Source organism: Tachypleus tridentatus, chromosome 10 (genome assembly GCF_004210375.1).
Source record: "Tachypleus tridentatus isolate NWPU-2018 chromosome 10, ASM421037v1, whole genome shotgun sequence".
Classification (NCBI taxonomy): domain Eukaryota; kingdom Metazoa; phylum Arthropoda; class Merostomata; order Xiphosura; family Limulidae; genus Tachypleus; species Tachypleus tridentatus.
Window position 1 is genome coordinate 159,676,824 of NC_134834.1, and position 15,600 is coordinate 159,692,423.

Genomic DNA, 15,600 nt, shown 5'->3' on the forward strand with positions numbered 1-15,600 from the left:
ATAAGCTATACAGCTGCTGTTAAACTTATAAACTGAACACCGAGTGACCTCTCCAGACTGCATAGTCAATATTTTAATTCAGAAATGCCTCGAGTTGATACTGTGTAAACTACATGCTGTATGAGTATTCTAGATGGTGTAGTCACCATTTCAAATCAGAAAAGCCTGAGTAAGATATTTTAAAAACTGGACACCGAGTGAACACTTCAGACTGTGTAATAAATATTTTAATTCAGAGGGGCCTAATATAGATATCATGTAAACTGGATACCGGGTGTGCGCTTCAGTCCATGCAGTCAATATTTTAAATCAGAGAGACTTAGCGTAGCTATTTTATGTAAGCTGGAAGCTGTATGGGTACTTTAGATGGTGTAGTCATCATTTTAAATCAGAAAGGCCTAAATGAGATGTTGTGAATTATGTATTTTGAATATTATGCCATTTGTTTCAAGACACCCAGTTAAAAGGACTTAGAAATTATAGGTTAGAAAAAAAACACGATGATCTAAAAAATTTTAGGTTTTTTATAGCATATTCAGTCTTAAAGTGGAATAGTTAATTAATCAGAGAGAAAAAAAAAAGACCTTCTTTCATCTGATGATATACCATCAGTTTTTGGCTTGGTAGTTAGGGCACTAAAGTAGCAATCTGTTGGTTTCAGGTTCAAATCCTATCACTGAACATGCTCGATCTTTCTGTTGTGTGAGCTTAATAATGTGACTATCAATACCACTTCTAGTTGATAAAGAGTAGCCTAAGAGTTGGCGGCAGTTGGTGTTGAACAGTTGCTTTCCTTCTAGTCTAGGGCATGTAATTTGGAAACAGCAGCACAGAAAGCCCTTGAGTATCTTTATGCGAAATTCATAAAATAAACAAACAAACTGTCAGTTTTTACACTCCTTATACCTTTTAATAAAAGAGCTGTAGGAAGTTATGACAGAATACTTAACATGAAGAAAAGAAAAAATAATCATATGTGTTAAAGCGCATTTCTCTATTATAATAGACACAGTAAACCATTTTAACTGTTTATTTGTTAATAAGATTATATTTGAAGTATAACGTGTATCCTGTATCCATAAAAGTGGTAAGATATGCAGAAGACCCCCAGTTACACAGCGATAAGGCTATGAACTTATATTCCTAGAAACTGGGTTTCTATACTTACAGTGGACACACGTAGATAACCTATTGCGTACATCTGGGCTCAACTACAAACAAAGATGCGAAAACGAGGGTTAACTTACAACTAGCACTTTTTTTTCTTATAGTGTTTTTCATGTTCACATCCTATTTGAAAGATAAACAAGAGTTGGCGCTTGGTGGTATTTATTAGCTACTAATTCAACACTTCAAAATTAGTGGTATTTAATATAGATAAACCTCTCGTAGCTCTGGTTGATATTCAACTAACAAACAAAAATATCCTCTTAACTGCTGACAGTTATACGTAATTTCAATCTTGTTCGATGATCGCCAATTTTCGCGTATAATCGTGTGATCCTTGTTACGGTTTCTCCACAAACTTTAAATTGCCCGATAATATTTTTTCTGTTAACGTTTCCTCTGGGTTCGTTTTAGCTATCTTGTTAAATTAGTTTCCTTAATTGGATGAAAATACTGAGTTGGGCCCAGACTCACCTGATGATGTCACTCGTTTGCTTCTGTTCGTTTTGTCGTCTTGGTGATTACCGTGGCTATGTTAACCAGGTAGAAGGTTCATTTTGTCTATTACAGTATGTCCAGGTAACCTAACATGTAGCTAAAGAGCAACATTGTGAACAAATATTCTACGTAGAAGCAGATCCATAGCATATTTGTCTATCAGAGATGAAGTCCACTTTACAACTTCCATTCGTCACAAACCCAGATATCTACTATCACTTGGTTAACACTCCAGACAGCTTTTCTGACCAACAATCTCTGAACACGTAAAAAAACCTAGACCAATATAAAAACTTTTCTTCGTGGTTTGTGAGGAAAGCGCTCGTATTTATCAGTAATTATTTCTGCTTTAATTAATGTACATTATCTTTACACTCGGAAATCTTCATTTGTGTACTGTGTATATAGTTTATGGAAATACTACTGTTTGTACTGATGTATCAAAAGATGATTTCTTCAAATGTAACAGGAAGAAAAGATAGTCATATACTTTTCTTAATATTTCTTTAGGTATGTATGATATTGGTTTATTTCAATCACATGCTCAGAACTTCCTAGTACTGTTTCTTACAATACATTAAGTACATAATTTATTATCGGTACAAATGTCAAATCATGTTAGACATAATTATTACTGTAATTCTGCCTCTAGGTATTACATTCACAGAAAATACCTGACAATTCTGCAGCAATGTGGGTAATCAGTGAGAAGGAGGGGGTAATACAGGGTATTCACTGAGGCTATATGTCAGCATACCTATCCCTACAAAATTCTGTGCCTCCCTAAGTCCTGCCATATAGCCATTTCCACAACACACAAATTTCAAACACAGTGTAATAATCATAGGTTATAACAATGTGTAGAACACGGAATTACGTGTAATAAAAGTGCAAACCAACACCCAGATCGGTGAAGGATACAAACGTTTCTTTGCAGTTGTCAAATACCCTGGAAATTTCAATTGTATGTGTTTAGTTTTTTATATCACTCAGTCAAAGACGCAGAGCATATGATAGTATAGATAAAACGCAGAGATATAATACAGTGGAACCCCTCTAAGCGGCCACCCCTCAGATTCGGTCATTCAATCACAGTCCTTTTTTTTGTTTACATAATCCCTAATTATGTACAGTTGAACCCCTCTAATAAGGTCACCTCTCTAATCAGGCCAGTTTGTCTCAGTTCCGAAGGTGGCTGCTTTAGAGGGGTTCCACTGTAGTAAATTCGACTCACCTTACCTCATAGTTTTGTAAACATTAATATACTATTATCTATCAATGTTACAATATACAAGATGGTCATGGTTTTGTATACGATAAAATATTGTTGTGTGAAGATATTATTTTCTAACAGAGTACAAACACGTTTCGTTAGATGTCTTTTTAGATGTTTGCTTTCAGGTGAAAATATGAACATGAGAAAAACTACAAGAAATGTTTATGAAAGTCATATGGAGTAGGCCCAAACAAACGTTACAGTATCAGATTATGTCTTCTTTATTAAATCTGTTTTTTCACACATCTTTATATATTTCCAGATGCACTGGCTAAGCTCAGCTGTTGTGAAGATGTAGCCATTGAAGTTAACAACCCAGTAACGTAGCGGTAAGGCTGCGGACTGATAAAGCTAAAACAGAGTTTCGATACCCGTTGTGAGCACAACAATGATAGCCCATTGTGTACCTTTGTGGTTAACTACAAATAAACAAACACTGAGATTAAATTTTCACTTAGTGTTTAGCAAAATACGTTAGTGAAATGACTGAGGGTAGTTTGTTTTCTTAGCCAAAATTAATTAGGAGTACTGGACCTTAAAAGGAACTATCAGTTGCATATAAGGAAGAAAATTTATTTCACTTTTTAGTATAAGATTCAACAAGTCACACGTAAAGGAGTTTTTTCTTGACATTGAAATGTGTTTGTAAAACATCCGAATCCTATATTCAGGGGGGATCTTCCTGAATTGCTAAATGGTATATATATATATATATACAAATTATTCACAATCCACAAATAATATAGCAAAATGGGATAATATATCAAACACTCGTTGCTAATGTGAACAAAATGAACAGATGCCATATTTATGTATCACTCACGTGTTTCTGAGATGAATAACTTCATTTGAACATTTTAAAATTAAAGAATGTGTCAAAAAATAGTTATGACCAGACAGTAAAATATTTGCAGAGTCAATTAATGTTCAGAAGGTGGACACTAAGGAAGAGATTTTTAAAAACACCATTGTCTGATTGGAACTGTATGTGTGTGTTTTCTTATAGCAAAGCCACATCAGGCTATCTGCTGAGCCCACCGAGGGGAATCGAAACCCCTGAGTTTAGCACTGTAAACCCGTAGACTTACCGCTGTATTAGTGGAGGGCTGAATGGAACTAAAACAGTAATATTACCAGTTCATTACATCATGTTTTTCTGTTGTTTTTTTATATACTTATAGAGTACTTATCGTCTTCTGTTGTTTGGTTGAGCCCTCTCTCGATTTTCTTTATCCAAATTGCTAACAAAACTATGAAATATATTTTTACAGTGACTATGGTGACACAAACCAGCTTGTCTTTTCATGGAATAAGATGATCGTGTGTTACATAGTCTCCATAACACAGGCCTAAGACGGTTTTATTGTCTTGACATTTTTACATGTCCCACAGTAAATCATGTACGCTGAATTTGAAAATTACATCCGTTTTTCTCCATAACGTAAAAATTTTTCGCAAAACGTCATAACGCAATACATAAAAGAAAGGCCACGCAGCACTCAGTTTCGAGACTGAATGACGTAGATTTCACATACACACACACAATCAGGATGACTAAAGATGCATATTCGTTTGACATCAATGTTCTTCCTTTCTCTTCAGTTTGTTAGTATTTTTGTTAACAATCATAATAAAAAAATGTTCATTGTGATAAAACAAATAGTAACTTGATTTAAGAAAGTTTTTTCTTTCCCGATTTATAAAAAAATTCTTATACGCTAGAAAAAATGAACATTGTTTTCGAAATCTTCGTAGCAGAATTATGGAAAATCTGTTATTAAAACCAAAATAACTTTTATGAAATTTAAATTTGCAAGCCTGCACTTAATTGTAAGTTTTAAAAGTATAGAAGTGAAAATAAGTTTATTTGTTTAAACAATTTTGTTGGTTTTCGCGCTAAAATATGGAAGGGTTAGCTATGCTAGTCATTCCTAATTTTGAAGTGACAGACTAGAAGGAAGACAGCTAATCAACATCACTCACCACTTACATCTATTAAAGGTAACACTTTAACTTTATTTATGTACAGCTCTTCCAGACAGTTCACTAAAATAATACGTTTTACAATAATTTAATTAGTGCGTAATAATGTGGTTTCAATAACTTGTTTAATAGGAAAAATATATGAAATAGATTAGCAATATGAACGTGTATATGCAGTGATATGATATACAAGAAACAAGATGCTCTTTTACTTGTAAAACTGGTATAAAACGTAGTCGACTGTCTTTGATTACATTTGATATATCTCAGGAAATAATAACCATCTCTTAATCAAATAGAACTGAATCACAAATATTTGCTAAGCTACATGCTACTTTGACGATTTTCCTAATGCTGTGAAACTAAAACCAGCATTCTCATTTGTTTGTAGTAAGGTAATTGAGTTGTAATATCGGGTATAAGATGCTTCTTTATGTTCCCGTTACTCGTTCAAAATCTATTCGTACAGACGCTATATGTGTTGTTCGATTACTTTAACTCATATCGGGTATTTTTTATTACATTAAAAGCATCAATTTCTAATTTAACACCAAAGAAACCAAATAAATTTGCGATATTAAAATCTCTCTCTGCCGTAATGGTATTTTCGGGCAAAATGCATTTTCAACTGACGAGACCGCGCTGTAAAGTGCATGTAACTAATAGAACCATCTCAGCCTTTAATTATAAAATTAGAAAAAAACAAACAACAACAACCTTGAGGGCCCATGAAAATGAAGTCTTCCTCTTTATACTGTTAGTGGTTTGGACGATACACACTCCCCTTAGATTTATTAATGTGGTTTCCTGACTTATCTCTGTAACTATGAGCTTTTCCATGTTGGTATTCATTGGTGTTATGTGGTCGTGAACTCGCTGTGCGAAACAAGTCGCACGTGGTATCATGGCTTGCAATTTTCAGCTATACGTTATTGCATTACTATAATAAGATATCCTGCGAATATCATCTGTGTTCACACATGCATTGTCATCTAAAAGTATAAAATTACAATGGAGCACTCAGTACCATGTGGTCATTAGGTTGTTTTTTTTCTTATTTACGCATTAATTACAGGATGAAAAATAGCTGGGTCATTATAATTGGCATAAGGGCACAACAGGCTCTAAGGCAGTACTTTTGGGTGAAGTTAATATATCATATATTAATTTTCATGTTAATTTCTTTTACAAAATTTATTTACTTGGCAGTGCAAAATTGGATATATTTTAACATATTTTTCACGTGAAAAATATTTCTCAATTCTTTACCTGACGTTTTCACTGCTAAATTAGGGACGGCTGGTGCAAGTAAGTCTCCTCACGAGATTCAAAACAAACCAAATCTTATTGGGGTTACTCTCACAAGCACATATTAGTTAATAACTTGCCAGTTTTATAAACTATTACAGCATTTATTACAAATAGCAATGTTACATTTTGCTAAAACATGTCATGTATTTAATTCTTGATTGAAGAATCGCTAAATTTGACAAGAATACAAAATAAGCTCTTTTTAATGAGCCTACCTAGCGTGTCATTAGTAAATTTAAAGAATTAGAATGTTTAAAACTGTTTCGATGCTTGCGAAGAGCGCAGCACGAGCATAGATGGACCACTGTTTGGCTGTGCACTTAACTACAAACAGATAAACAAGAATCGACAGCCAGCTGGTAGTACAGTCCATGTATTCCATCTGCACAGGACGTCATCTTACAACGTTTGCTATGTTAGTAATGATTTAACACCTAAAACATTTTCGTATCTCAAAGTTTGCACCATAATGAAGTTATTTTATCATGCGTAAAAAAGCAAACAAACAATATCTTTGATTTGAGAGATATTTTCTCTAATAAAACGGTTACAAAACCCGTCATTTTACAGGGAAAAAAATTGTTAAAATATAAAGCTTTCAGGGATCTAACAACCATTTTAGTTTAACACGTATTTCTGTGATTTTGAATTTAATACTTACAAGCAGTCGTGTGAAAGCATCAAAGCATTATAACGCCACTTCAAAACTTTGGCTATTTCATTACTCCTTAAGTTTTGGATGGTAGGACGCTTATCCTTTGGTCAATAGTTGGTTATCAGTAAGTTTGCGTACGTGCAACGTTAAAGTATGGAGTACGACTTCCCACAGTATACTTATCGCATACAGCCGTATTATACCTGTGAGTTAAAAAAAATAAAGTAACAAACAGACTTTTTTTTTCTTAACACAATGTCGCCAAACCGTCAGTTTTTTCTTCCTTGCCAGCGGTATGTCTGCGGACTTACAACACTAAAAATCGGGTTTCGATACTCGTGGTGGGCAGAGCACAGATAGTCCATTGTGTAGCTTCGTGCTTAATTCAAAACAACAAAACAACAACAATTTTCTTCCTTTTTTCTTCAATGACGTAACAGTTTAACCTTTAATAACCATACTGTTCAAAGATGGAATCAAAATTAAGAATATCAATATTACTATTTCATTATTATGATAATTCAGATTTATTATGTAAAAAAAATTAGATAAGGACTAGAGATCTTTCGTGTCTGGGCTGTATTTAGTTTTTAAAAATTGAAAACCCTTTTTTCAGCTTTGAATGTTGAAGTAATTACACAATGAAGTTAAATTTTCTTAGCTGTGAAGGCTTGTTTTACATTACTCTTCCTAGATGGGGCTACGTCTACGATATTAGCTTCTCTTTTATCGATCTGAGGCATCTGTAGAGTACAAGTAGTGGCGGTCGGACTAGATCTCACGTCATTTATAAGCACAGTTGGTCGTGATGATCAGAGGAAGATCAGACCTGCTATGTAACTCCTGAACTTCAAAAACCTATCATGCATCATTAGTTAGCTTCGAGCCTGAACCTTTAATTTGTTCTAGCTTTTTCTTTCCAAATCCGTAAAAGAATGCAGAGTGGGAAATTGAGAACCGATCAACATAAATGTAGCATCTGAACTTCGAGTACTATTACATTCATTTTGTTGGTAATTTTACAGTAACCTTCCATACAACTTAGCGCTTTGGTTGTAATCACAGACTCCTTTCTGATCAAACTGGATCCACGTCATGTCTGTGACACCCACTCGAGGAGGTCTTGAGGAGATCCGCACCGTGAACTTTCCATCGGTTGTGGAGTTGAACGTGGGTGGTGTATTTTACACGACCTCTCTAAGCACTCTGACCAAAGAGCCCACGTCTCTCCTAGGTCAAATGTTTACTGGTAAGGGCAGCAAAACAGTGATGCGAGACTCCAAGGGGAAGTTCTTCATTGACCGTGACGGCGTAATCTTCCGTTATATTTTGGATTATCTTCGTAACCAAAAGGTTATTCTTCCGGAAAATTTTCATGAGCGCGACCGTTTGAAGCAAGAAGCGGAATATTTTCATCTTCCAGATATGGTAGCCAGCATTGCTTCTCTGACCCCGATACCTTCCCACTCTCATCGGCTGTCCGTTCCCCTTAACACAGCGACAACTCCCCATTCCGTAGGTCCGCCTGGATACATTACTGTGAGCTACAGGGGAACTTTCGCTTTTGGAAGAGATGGACTGGCAGACGTCAAGTTTCGAAAACTGACTCGTATATTGGTATGTGGCAAGGTTGGTCTTTGCCGTGAGGTATTCGGAGAAACTCTGAACGAAAGCCGAGACCCAGACAGATGTAACAATGACCGTTACACTGCACGGTTTTTTCTGAAACATAATTTCTTGGAACAAGCTTTTGATAATCTCAACGAAGCTAGCTTCCGCTGTGTTGCAGCCGCAGGTTCCGGAACGGCCTGTGGGGGTCCAGGCGAACCACTTAAGCCAGGGATGGATTCGGAAGAGAATCGATGGAACCACTACAACGAGTTTGTGTTTGTCAGGCCATAACTTCTGAGTTCTGAGTCCCAGGGTAGTATTAAGTGTGAAATGGTTTGTATGTTTACCAAATATTAGTTTTAAAAATGCTGGTTTTCGAATGAGAAATAAACTTTGTACTTTCATCAAACTGACAAATGTGACCCACTTTGCGCATTTGTTGAGCCTCCAAGTGATTGACTGATGGTTAGGCCTTCTGACTAGAAAGGAAGGACTGAAGGTATTTCGTATAGCTTCTTCAAAAATCTACTACGTCTTCACGGTAGGATAATTTGTTCCTAGTCCTAGGGAACAGTCCAGGCTTTAGAAACGAACATGTTTTTTCTGTAATCTTGTTATTTTATAGTATGGCAAAAAAAGCAAAATGAGAGGGCATAATTCTCTATGGTTTCTAATTAGATATTCAAATTGTGCACTAGGACAGCCTGTATTCGTTATATTTTTGGTTCTAGACATTGCTGTGGTCTTCTCCAAAATAAAATGAATAAACAATTAAATAATGATTATATATCGACAAAGCTTAAAAAGTAAGACTGGCAGGTTTGAGAATGAACTAGGACACAAATATTCTTCTCTTTTGAATTTTGTTTAATATTTTTGTTCCTATTTTCTTTGTTTGCTTTTGCTGTAAGATAACACAATTTACTTGACTATTATTAGGTCTCAATGAAAAATAACGTTATATCTTCCTTAAGAAATGTCTAAAAGCATCACGGTTTCATCAGTTTCAAAACAGCTAACGATTTGTCTACAGCTGTGTTGGGAAATACGATGAAATCATTCGTTTTCAAACAACATTTTTATCACAAGAGAAATGGGCTACATGACATTAAGTGGGGCTGTTCGCGTACTTTCATTTCTCTTTTAGATAATTAAGAACAAAACTAAGTATCCTATCATTAAATCACTATATTAAGTTTGTAGTAGTCAAATATAAAAATAAAAATGATTCCAGATAGAACTTTAAAAGTCCAATGATGAAAGAAAATATAATCAAAATTTGTTAAGAGTGTGCGTATTTGCGATTGCAAGTTTGATTTAGCTAGATATGATTTAGACTATTCAAAGAAAAACGAGATGAAACCTAATTTTAATGGGGCTTTAAATTATAATTTATTTTTAAACCAAAGTCGCTTTCCTCAAATTTGGTTGATAAAAGAGCGTTATCGGTTGAGATTTAACAAAAACACCTCAGGTTTGTGGTCAGTAGTTGTGAATCACCATATTTATACTTACTGGGAGCAAATAATGTGGTTTCAAATAATACGTGCATCGAACCAGATCATAAATTATATTGAACAACATGATTTTAAAGTTAATCAGAAAACAGGCTAAAATGGTAATCTCTTCATCTCTCATACTTTTGTTTAACAATGTTGAAATTGCTTGGAATTGCATGCCTGTTAGTATAAAGAAAGAAAATAATACTATAAACCATCAAAGAGAACGAAAGCGACCACCAACAGTTAATAAACGACAAAGCTACGTATGGTAGATTAACAGTCAGTTGTTAAAATAGTTACCTTTTTTTTTTCCACATTTAGTGATAAAAGATGAAAATACAAGAGACGTCAAAACTCTTGGTTATGTTTGATACGTGTTTGTTAGATCTGTTTTGCATTTTACCAAGTCTGTTATTTTAGCTTTCATTTACGAAGTTTCGAACCTACTATAAAACAAGAGAGCAGTGTTGAGTTCTTATAGGAAAAGCTTTTTTCTCTTAGAAGTTTATTTTAATCAATACACTAATATAACAGATCAGTAACATGTAAAAATGACATTAATTTGTGCACATTGTCAAACAGTTGTAATACAATCGTACATCAGAACAATCTTATTAGTATTTATCCAATTGGTAGAAGTATTTTTCAAGTTCAGCTTCAAACAACCACATCGGTTAATAAATGGACTCAGTTTTACTAGTTTAAATGTTATTACCGTGACAAGGAAGAACGGATTTGGTCCGTCTGTGATGTCACAAGGAACGTTCGTGAAAACTGGAAGACTTAACCTCCCTTTGGGTTTGTGTCTTATCTTTACCGTTTCAGCCTTCGACTTACAGGCAGTGTTTAAAAACTTATGGTTTTGTTCTGCTGTTGGATTAGATGTGCTAATGTTTTATGCAGGACCATAAAAACAAATTACACAAGCCAGCTATTTAATTAAGCAAATATATAACAAATTAGGGTGTTTCAAAATATTTCTCTTACCTCAATAATAGTATATTCAATAACCGAGCGCTTTGGAAATACAGCCCTTTTTAAAGAGTGGAGTGATAATGAACTGGATGTGGAAGTATCTATTTCCTTAAACGATTGGATTATCGGATTTCTTTTGCTGTTTAACATTACGTGTTTAATTATCATTACTTATATGCCTGTACAATATTATCATGTTGCTTATTGTTGTCGTAGAATTTTACAACTTTAGAAATAAAACTAATTAAATCTCTGGCTATAATACCTATAATATGTTCGAAATAATACATAGAGCTGAGCCATCGTTGTCCTTTGACCTCTGCGGTGACTTGTTGCACATTGATGTGCAAAGCTTAGTTAAAAGAAAATGTAAATTATTACTTATTCTAATATATATATATATATATACGAGATTGTCTATATTATTGAAAAGGGTCATAACTGTTTTTTTTTAATATTGTAATATTGATTCTCGTAATGTTCTTTATTGTATTTCTCCGCCACTTAGTGACTTCCTATAAGAAATCGAGCTTAACATTGTACAATAGATTGTATACTATGGATAATATTCATTGTATTTGCTTTAATCATAAATGCTTAACTAATATATGACTTGGGTTTAGTAAAGCTTTAACTCTTGTCAGTCGTTCCACGTTGGTATAACAAAAGAATTTCGATTTAACTCATGTAGCTATAATCCTTTCACACGTATACGCTGCTGCTCTTTATCTTCTAATATGACTCTGTGTTTATGTATAATATAGTACATAATAACTGAGCATGAAAATATTATGTAGTGACGAACGTCTGTACCATGCAGAAATAAACAACAATGTAACATGAGCAAACAACTTCCACTATTTTGTGTTTCTTATTTAGCATCAACCTTACAAATATCATCGACATACGAACTGAAGAAAAGTTGCGTGTTTTAACCAAAGAACGTTTCGTTCTTGTAAGATTTTTGTAAATGGTTAATACCTTCGGCGAATTTATTGTTTTCAGAATAAATAGTAAACTTAGAAGTATAAAAGATTGAAAAATATCAAAAATAATGTGCTTTGAAGAACAGTCCAACATCACGATTCAAAATATATTGAAATTGCTTTTAGTATTGTATTTATAAAGTTGAACTTGGTGCTGAGATAAGACGATGGAAACAGATTTCATCATCTTAATATAGTGTTATAAGAATGAGTGTGTGTGTGTGTGTTTTCTTGTAGCAAAGCCACATCGGGCTGTCTGCTAAGTCCACCGCAGGGAATGAAACCCCTGATTTTAGCGTTGTAAATCCGTAGAGTTACCGCTGTACCAGCGAGGGACTAACAATGAAAGTCTGGCCAGTTAGGTTCACTCACTTAGCAGCAAATACTGAACAGATAGGCTGACGATTTGACGTCGCGTGTTCGAATGAGAAAATGATCACCTATTATCACGTCATGAAACAGGAGTTTTAGTTACAGATCTGTGTTGGAATTATTGACAAATGATACATGTTACGTCGTTGAGCCGCTTTTACACTATTAATTAACAGAAAAGCTTGGATCACTAGTTACATACTGTACACTTGATTAAATACGTCATTTGACATAAACTGTAAAAGGGACACATTTGAATAAGAAAATATAACTAATTAAATTCCATTACACTCAAGTTAGGTTCACACACAACGCTGAAATGTTATTGAAACTTCTCACATATTTATTTTTTACACAAAGAGACAGGTTTCTTTATACGGGTTAATTAGATATAATTTGTCTACACTTTTAGGAGTCAATTTTTAAGGCCGTGTCTCAATGCTTGTCCAAAAAATCTACCTTTCTTGTATTTTGAGTCACTACAACTACTTCGTTAAATTCAGTATATGAAATTGTAATTATATATATTAAAAACTGAAATTATTTTGTGTCTACCACTGATACATTGATTGTCTTTTTCTGTTTGAGTGTGTGTGTTTTCTTATAGCAAAGCCACGTTGGGCTATCTGCTGAGCCACCGAGGGGAATCAAACCCTTGATTTTAGCGTTGTAAATCTATAGACATACAGCTGTACTAGCGGGGGACATTTCTAAATAACGATTATTACATCTTTATTATAACTATATATAATAATGTCCTTGGAATTCACCGAACAGCTTATTGTTATCCCATTATAAGAAACTCTTGGACATCTCTAAAAAAATCCATTAGTCAGCACTTATTGAAATTTCTAGCAATTTAACTTGAAGTTCCAATGTTACAGGCCACCCCTTTGTGGCACAGTGGTATGTCTGCGGACTTGCAACGATAGAAACCGAGTTTCGATACGGTCGTAGGCAGACCACAGGTAGCTTTATGCTTAACTTGAAACAAACATATCTACTGTTATAAAACAAGAAAAAATAATGGATTTGATTACGTGGATATTTTTCACGTGTAACTTAATATTCTATTATTAGAAAAACATCATGAACACCACTGACTACTCTGTTAATAACATTCCACTAAACAATATGTTATCTTGTGGTATAGTAGTAAGTCTACGGACTAAAATTCAGGGTTTGATTCCAGCGATAGATACAGCAGATATCCCAATGTAGCTTTGCTCTAAAGATATAACAAACAAAATAATATTATTTAACTGCATTTTTATTCCCTGTTAACATTACTGAACAGTGAATATTTCACCAGCAAATCAATACTGCTTTACTGAATAGCCTGACGTTTGTACGTCACAGGTATATATACCTCATCTACTCGTATATCACTCGCTCCTGAATATCCAACCCTATTTTGAGAAAGGTAAATAAGAAATCACATTTTCGTTAAAATTTCAAGTTTACTGAGCAGACATAATACAGATATTAATAACTAAAATTCTTCGTACGCAGCAACAGTCTGTCGCTAGTTGCCTTCTTGTAATAAAAATAGGTAACGGTCGTATTAAAATTTGCTAATAAAAAACACACTGTGGGGAGAGACAGACTGATATTATGAAAATAATTATTGGTACTATTAACTGAGGTTAGTATAATATCCTTATTATTACTCAACCTTTTTATTCTGGCTTTGTAATAATAATATTACTATTATTAGTATGAGAATCTTGACGTAATATTTCCAGATGTTAGAAAGTTTTAATTACGGGTAATAATAACACAGATCTTTGGAACGATTACAAAATATTAACGACTTATTTCCCTAATATGACATTGTGCACATCTGCGGTTGGTTCGTATGCACTTAAATACAAAGCTACGTAATGAGCTATTTGTGCTCTACCCACCATGGGGAGATTCCCTGAAATGAAAGCACTTCGTGTGTATCTGAAAATGAAAGTGCTTTGAAGTTATCTCATTTTCATTTTTGATGTTGTATTCACGTGGTGTTGTTGGCAAAATATATAAAGAGAAATGAGCAGATGACCCAAGAACAAAACTCACGTGAATCCACAATGAAAATAAAATAGAAAACGCAAATAATTGCACATTTTTGTAAACTAGTAAAATAGTCTCATGGTTGTATCAGCAGTATAAACACCTTGAATGTTTCGTGTAGTTTCTACTGCACGATTGCTTTTTTTAAACTCATAAAGCATTATATGCCTAATGTGCTTCTCAGACACATCCATCTTCATAAAGGTTTGTTTGATTAATGATCCGAAAAAGTAGAGCTAAGTTAGTTTCTTTTATTTGTCTGAACATTTTCTACACGTCCTACTAGATATAAAAGTCATTAAAGCATTCTATAAAGATAAAAAGTCATGGTGCATTTTCTGTATTAAATTTTCGGATATTACTTATGGAATGACCTGATAGTATTTGAATTTAGCACTGAAGAACAAGAATTCTTAGAAAAGAAATATTCTTTTCAATAAACAGAACCACTTTTAATAAATAAAAACATTATAGCTTATATGAGTAGAATATATGAAAAATGTGAGCTCTGTGCATTGAAACATTTTGATGCAATGAGTTGCTTAGGGCTAAAAGGACAATACTTCTCATGATTGCCGTTTTTTATATTGTTCACTTTTTTCTAAATTTTTGTTCGATGAGGTATGAATAATACGATTAATAATTATTGGCACAAACAGCACTTTGTTCACCGCAAGAAATCGAACCCCGGACTTTAGCTGATTCGGTGGCGGACAGGTAACTTGAATTACAGCTTCATGAATTACCGTTTAATCAACGTCAGTAACCTGAGTTAATACGAGAATATACTGGTTTTGATTCAAGCTCTGTTTTCCCGAAAAATCTCAAAATCAACCTGAAGCACTTGGAAATTCTCTCTTACCAGAGAAAGGTTTTCGGAGCCATTACCAGATGTAAAGAAAAACTAATAAATCAGGGCTTTAAATGCTTCTCTGATTTTTAACAAGTTAAATACAGGTACAATCAGTTCACTTTTCTCAGCGAGTTATGATGATTATGTAAAGAAAAATCTTCTGCCGTTTAATACATAGAAATAAAAATAGGACTTACAAATTAGTAGGGTTGTTTTTGAGTCAAAACATCATAGAAAAGTATGTGTGTTCTTATAGCAAAGTCACATCGGGTTGGGGTATCTGCTGTGTCCACCGAGGGGAATCGAACCCCTGATTTTAAGCGTTGTAAATCCAAAGACTTATCGCTGTCTCT

At 34.1% G+C, this 15,600-nt stretch overlaps 1 protein-coding gene across 1 annotated transcript; it reads left to right on the top strand.

Annotated features, from left to right (window-relative positions):
• The first annotated feature begins 7,677 nt into the window (after positions 1-7,677).
• On the top strand, positions 7,678-12,712 carry LOC143230768 (BTB/POZ domain-containing protein KCTD12-like). Its single transcript, XM_076464892.1, has one exon. The coding sequence runs from the start codon at positions 7,986-7,988 to the stop codon at positions 8,790-8,792; it is 807 nt and encodes a 268-aa protein (XP_076321007.1). The 5' UTR covers positions 7,678-7,985; the 3' UTR covers positions 8,793-12,712.
• The last annotated feature ends 2,888 nt before the right edge of the window (positions 12,713-15,600 follow it).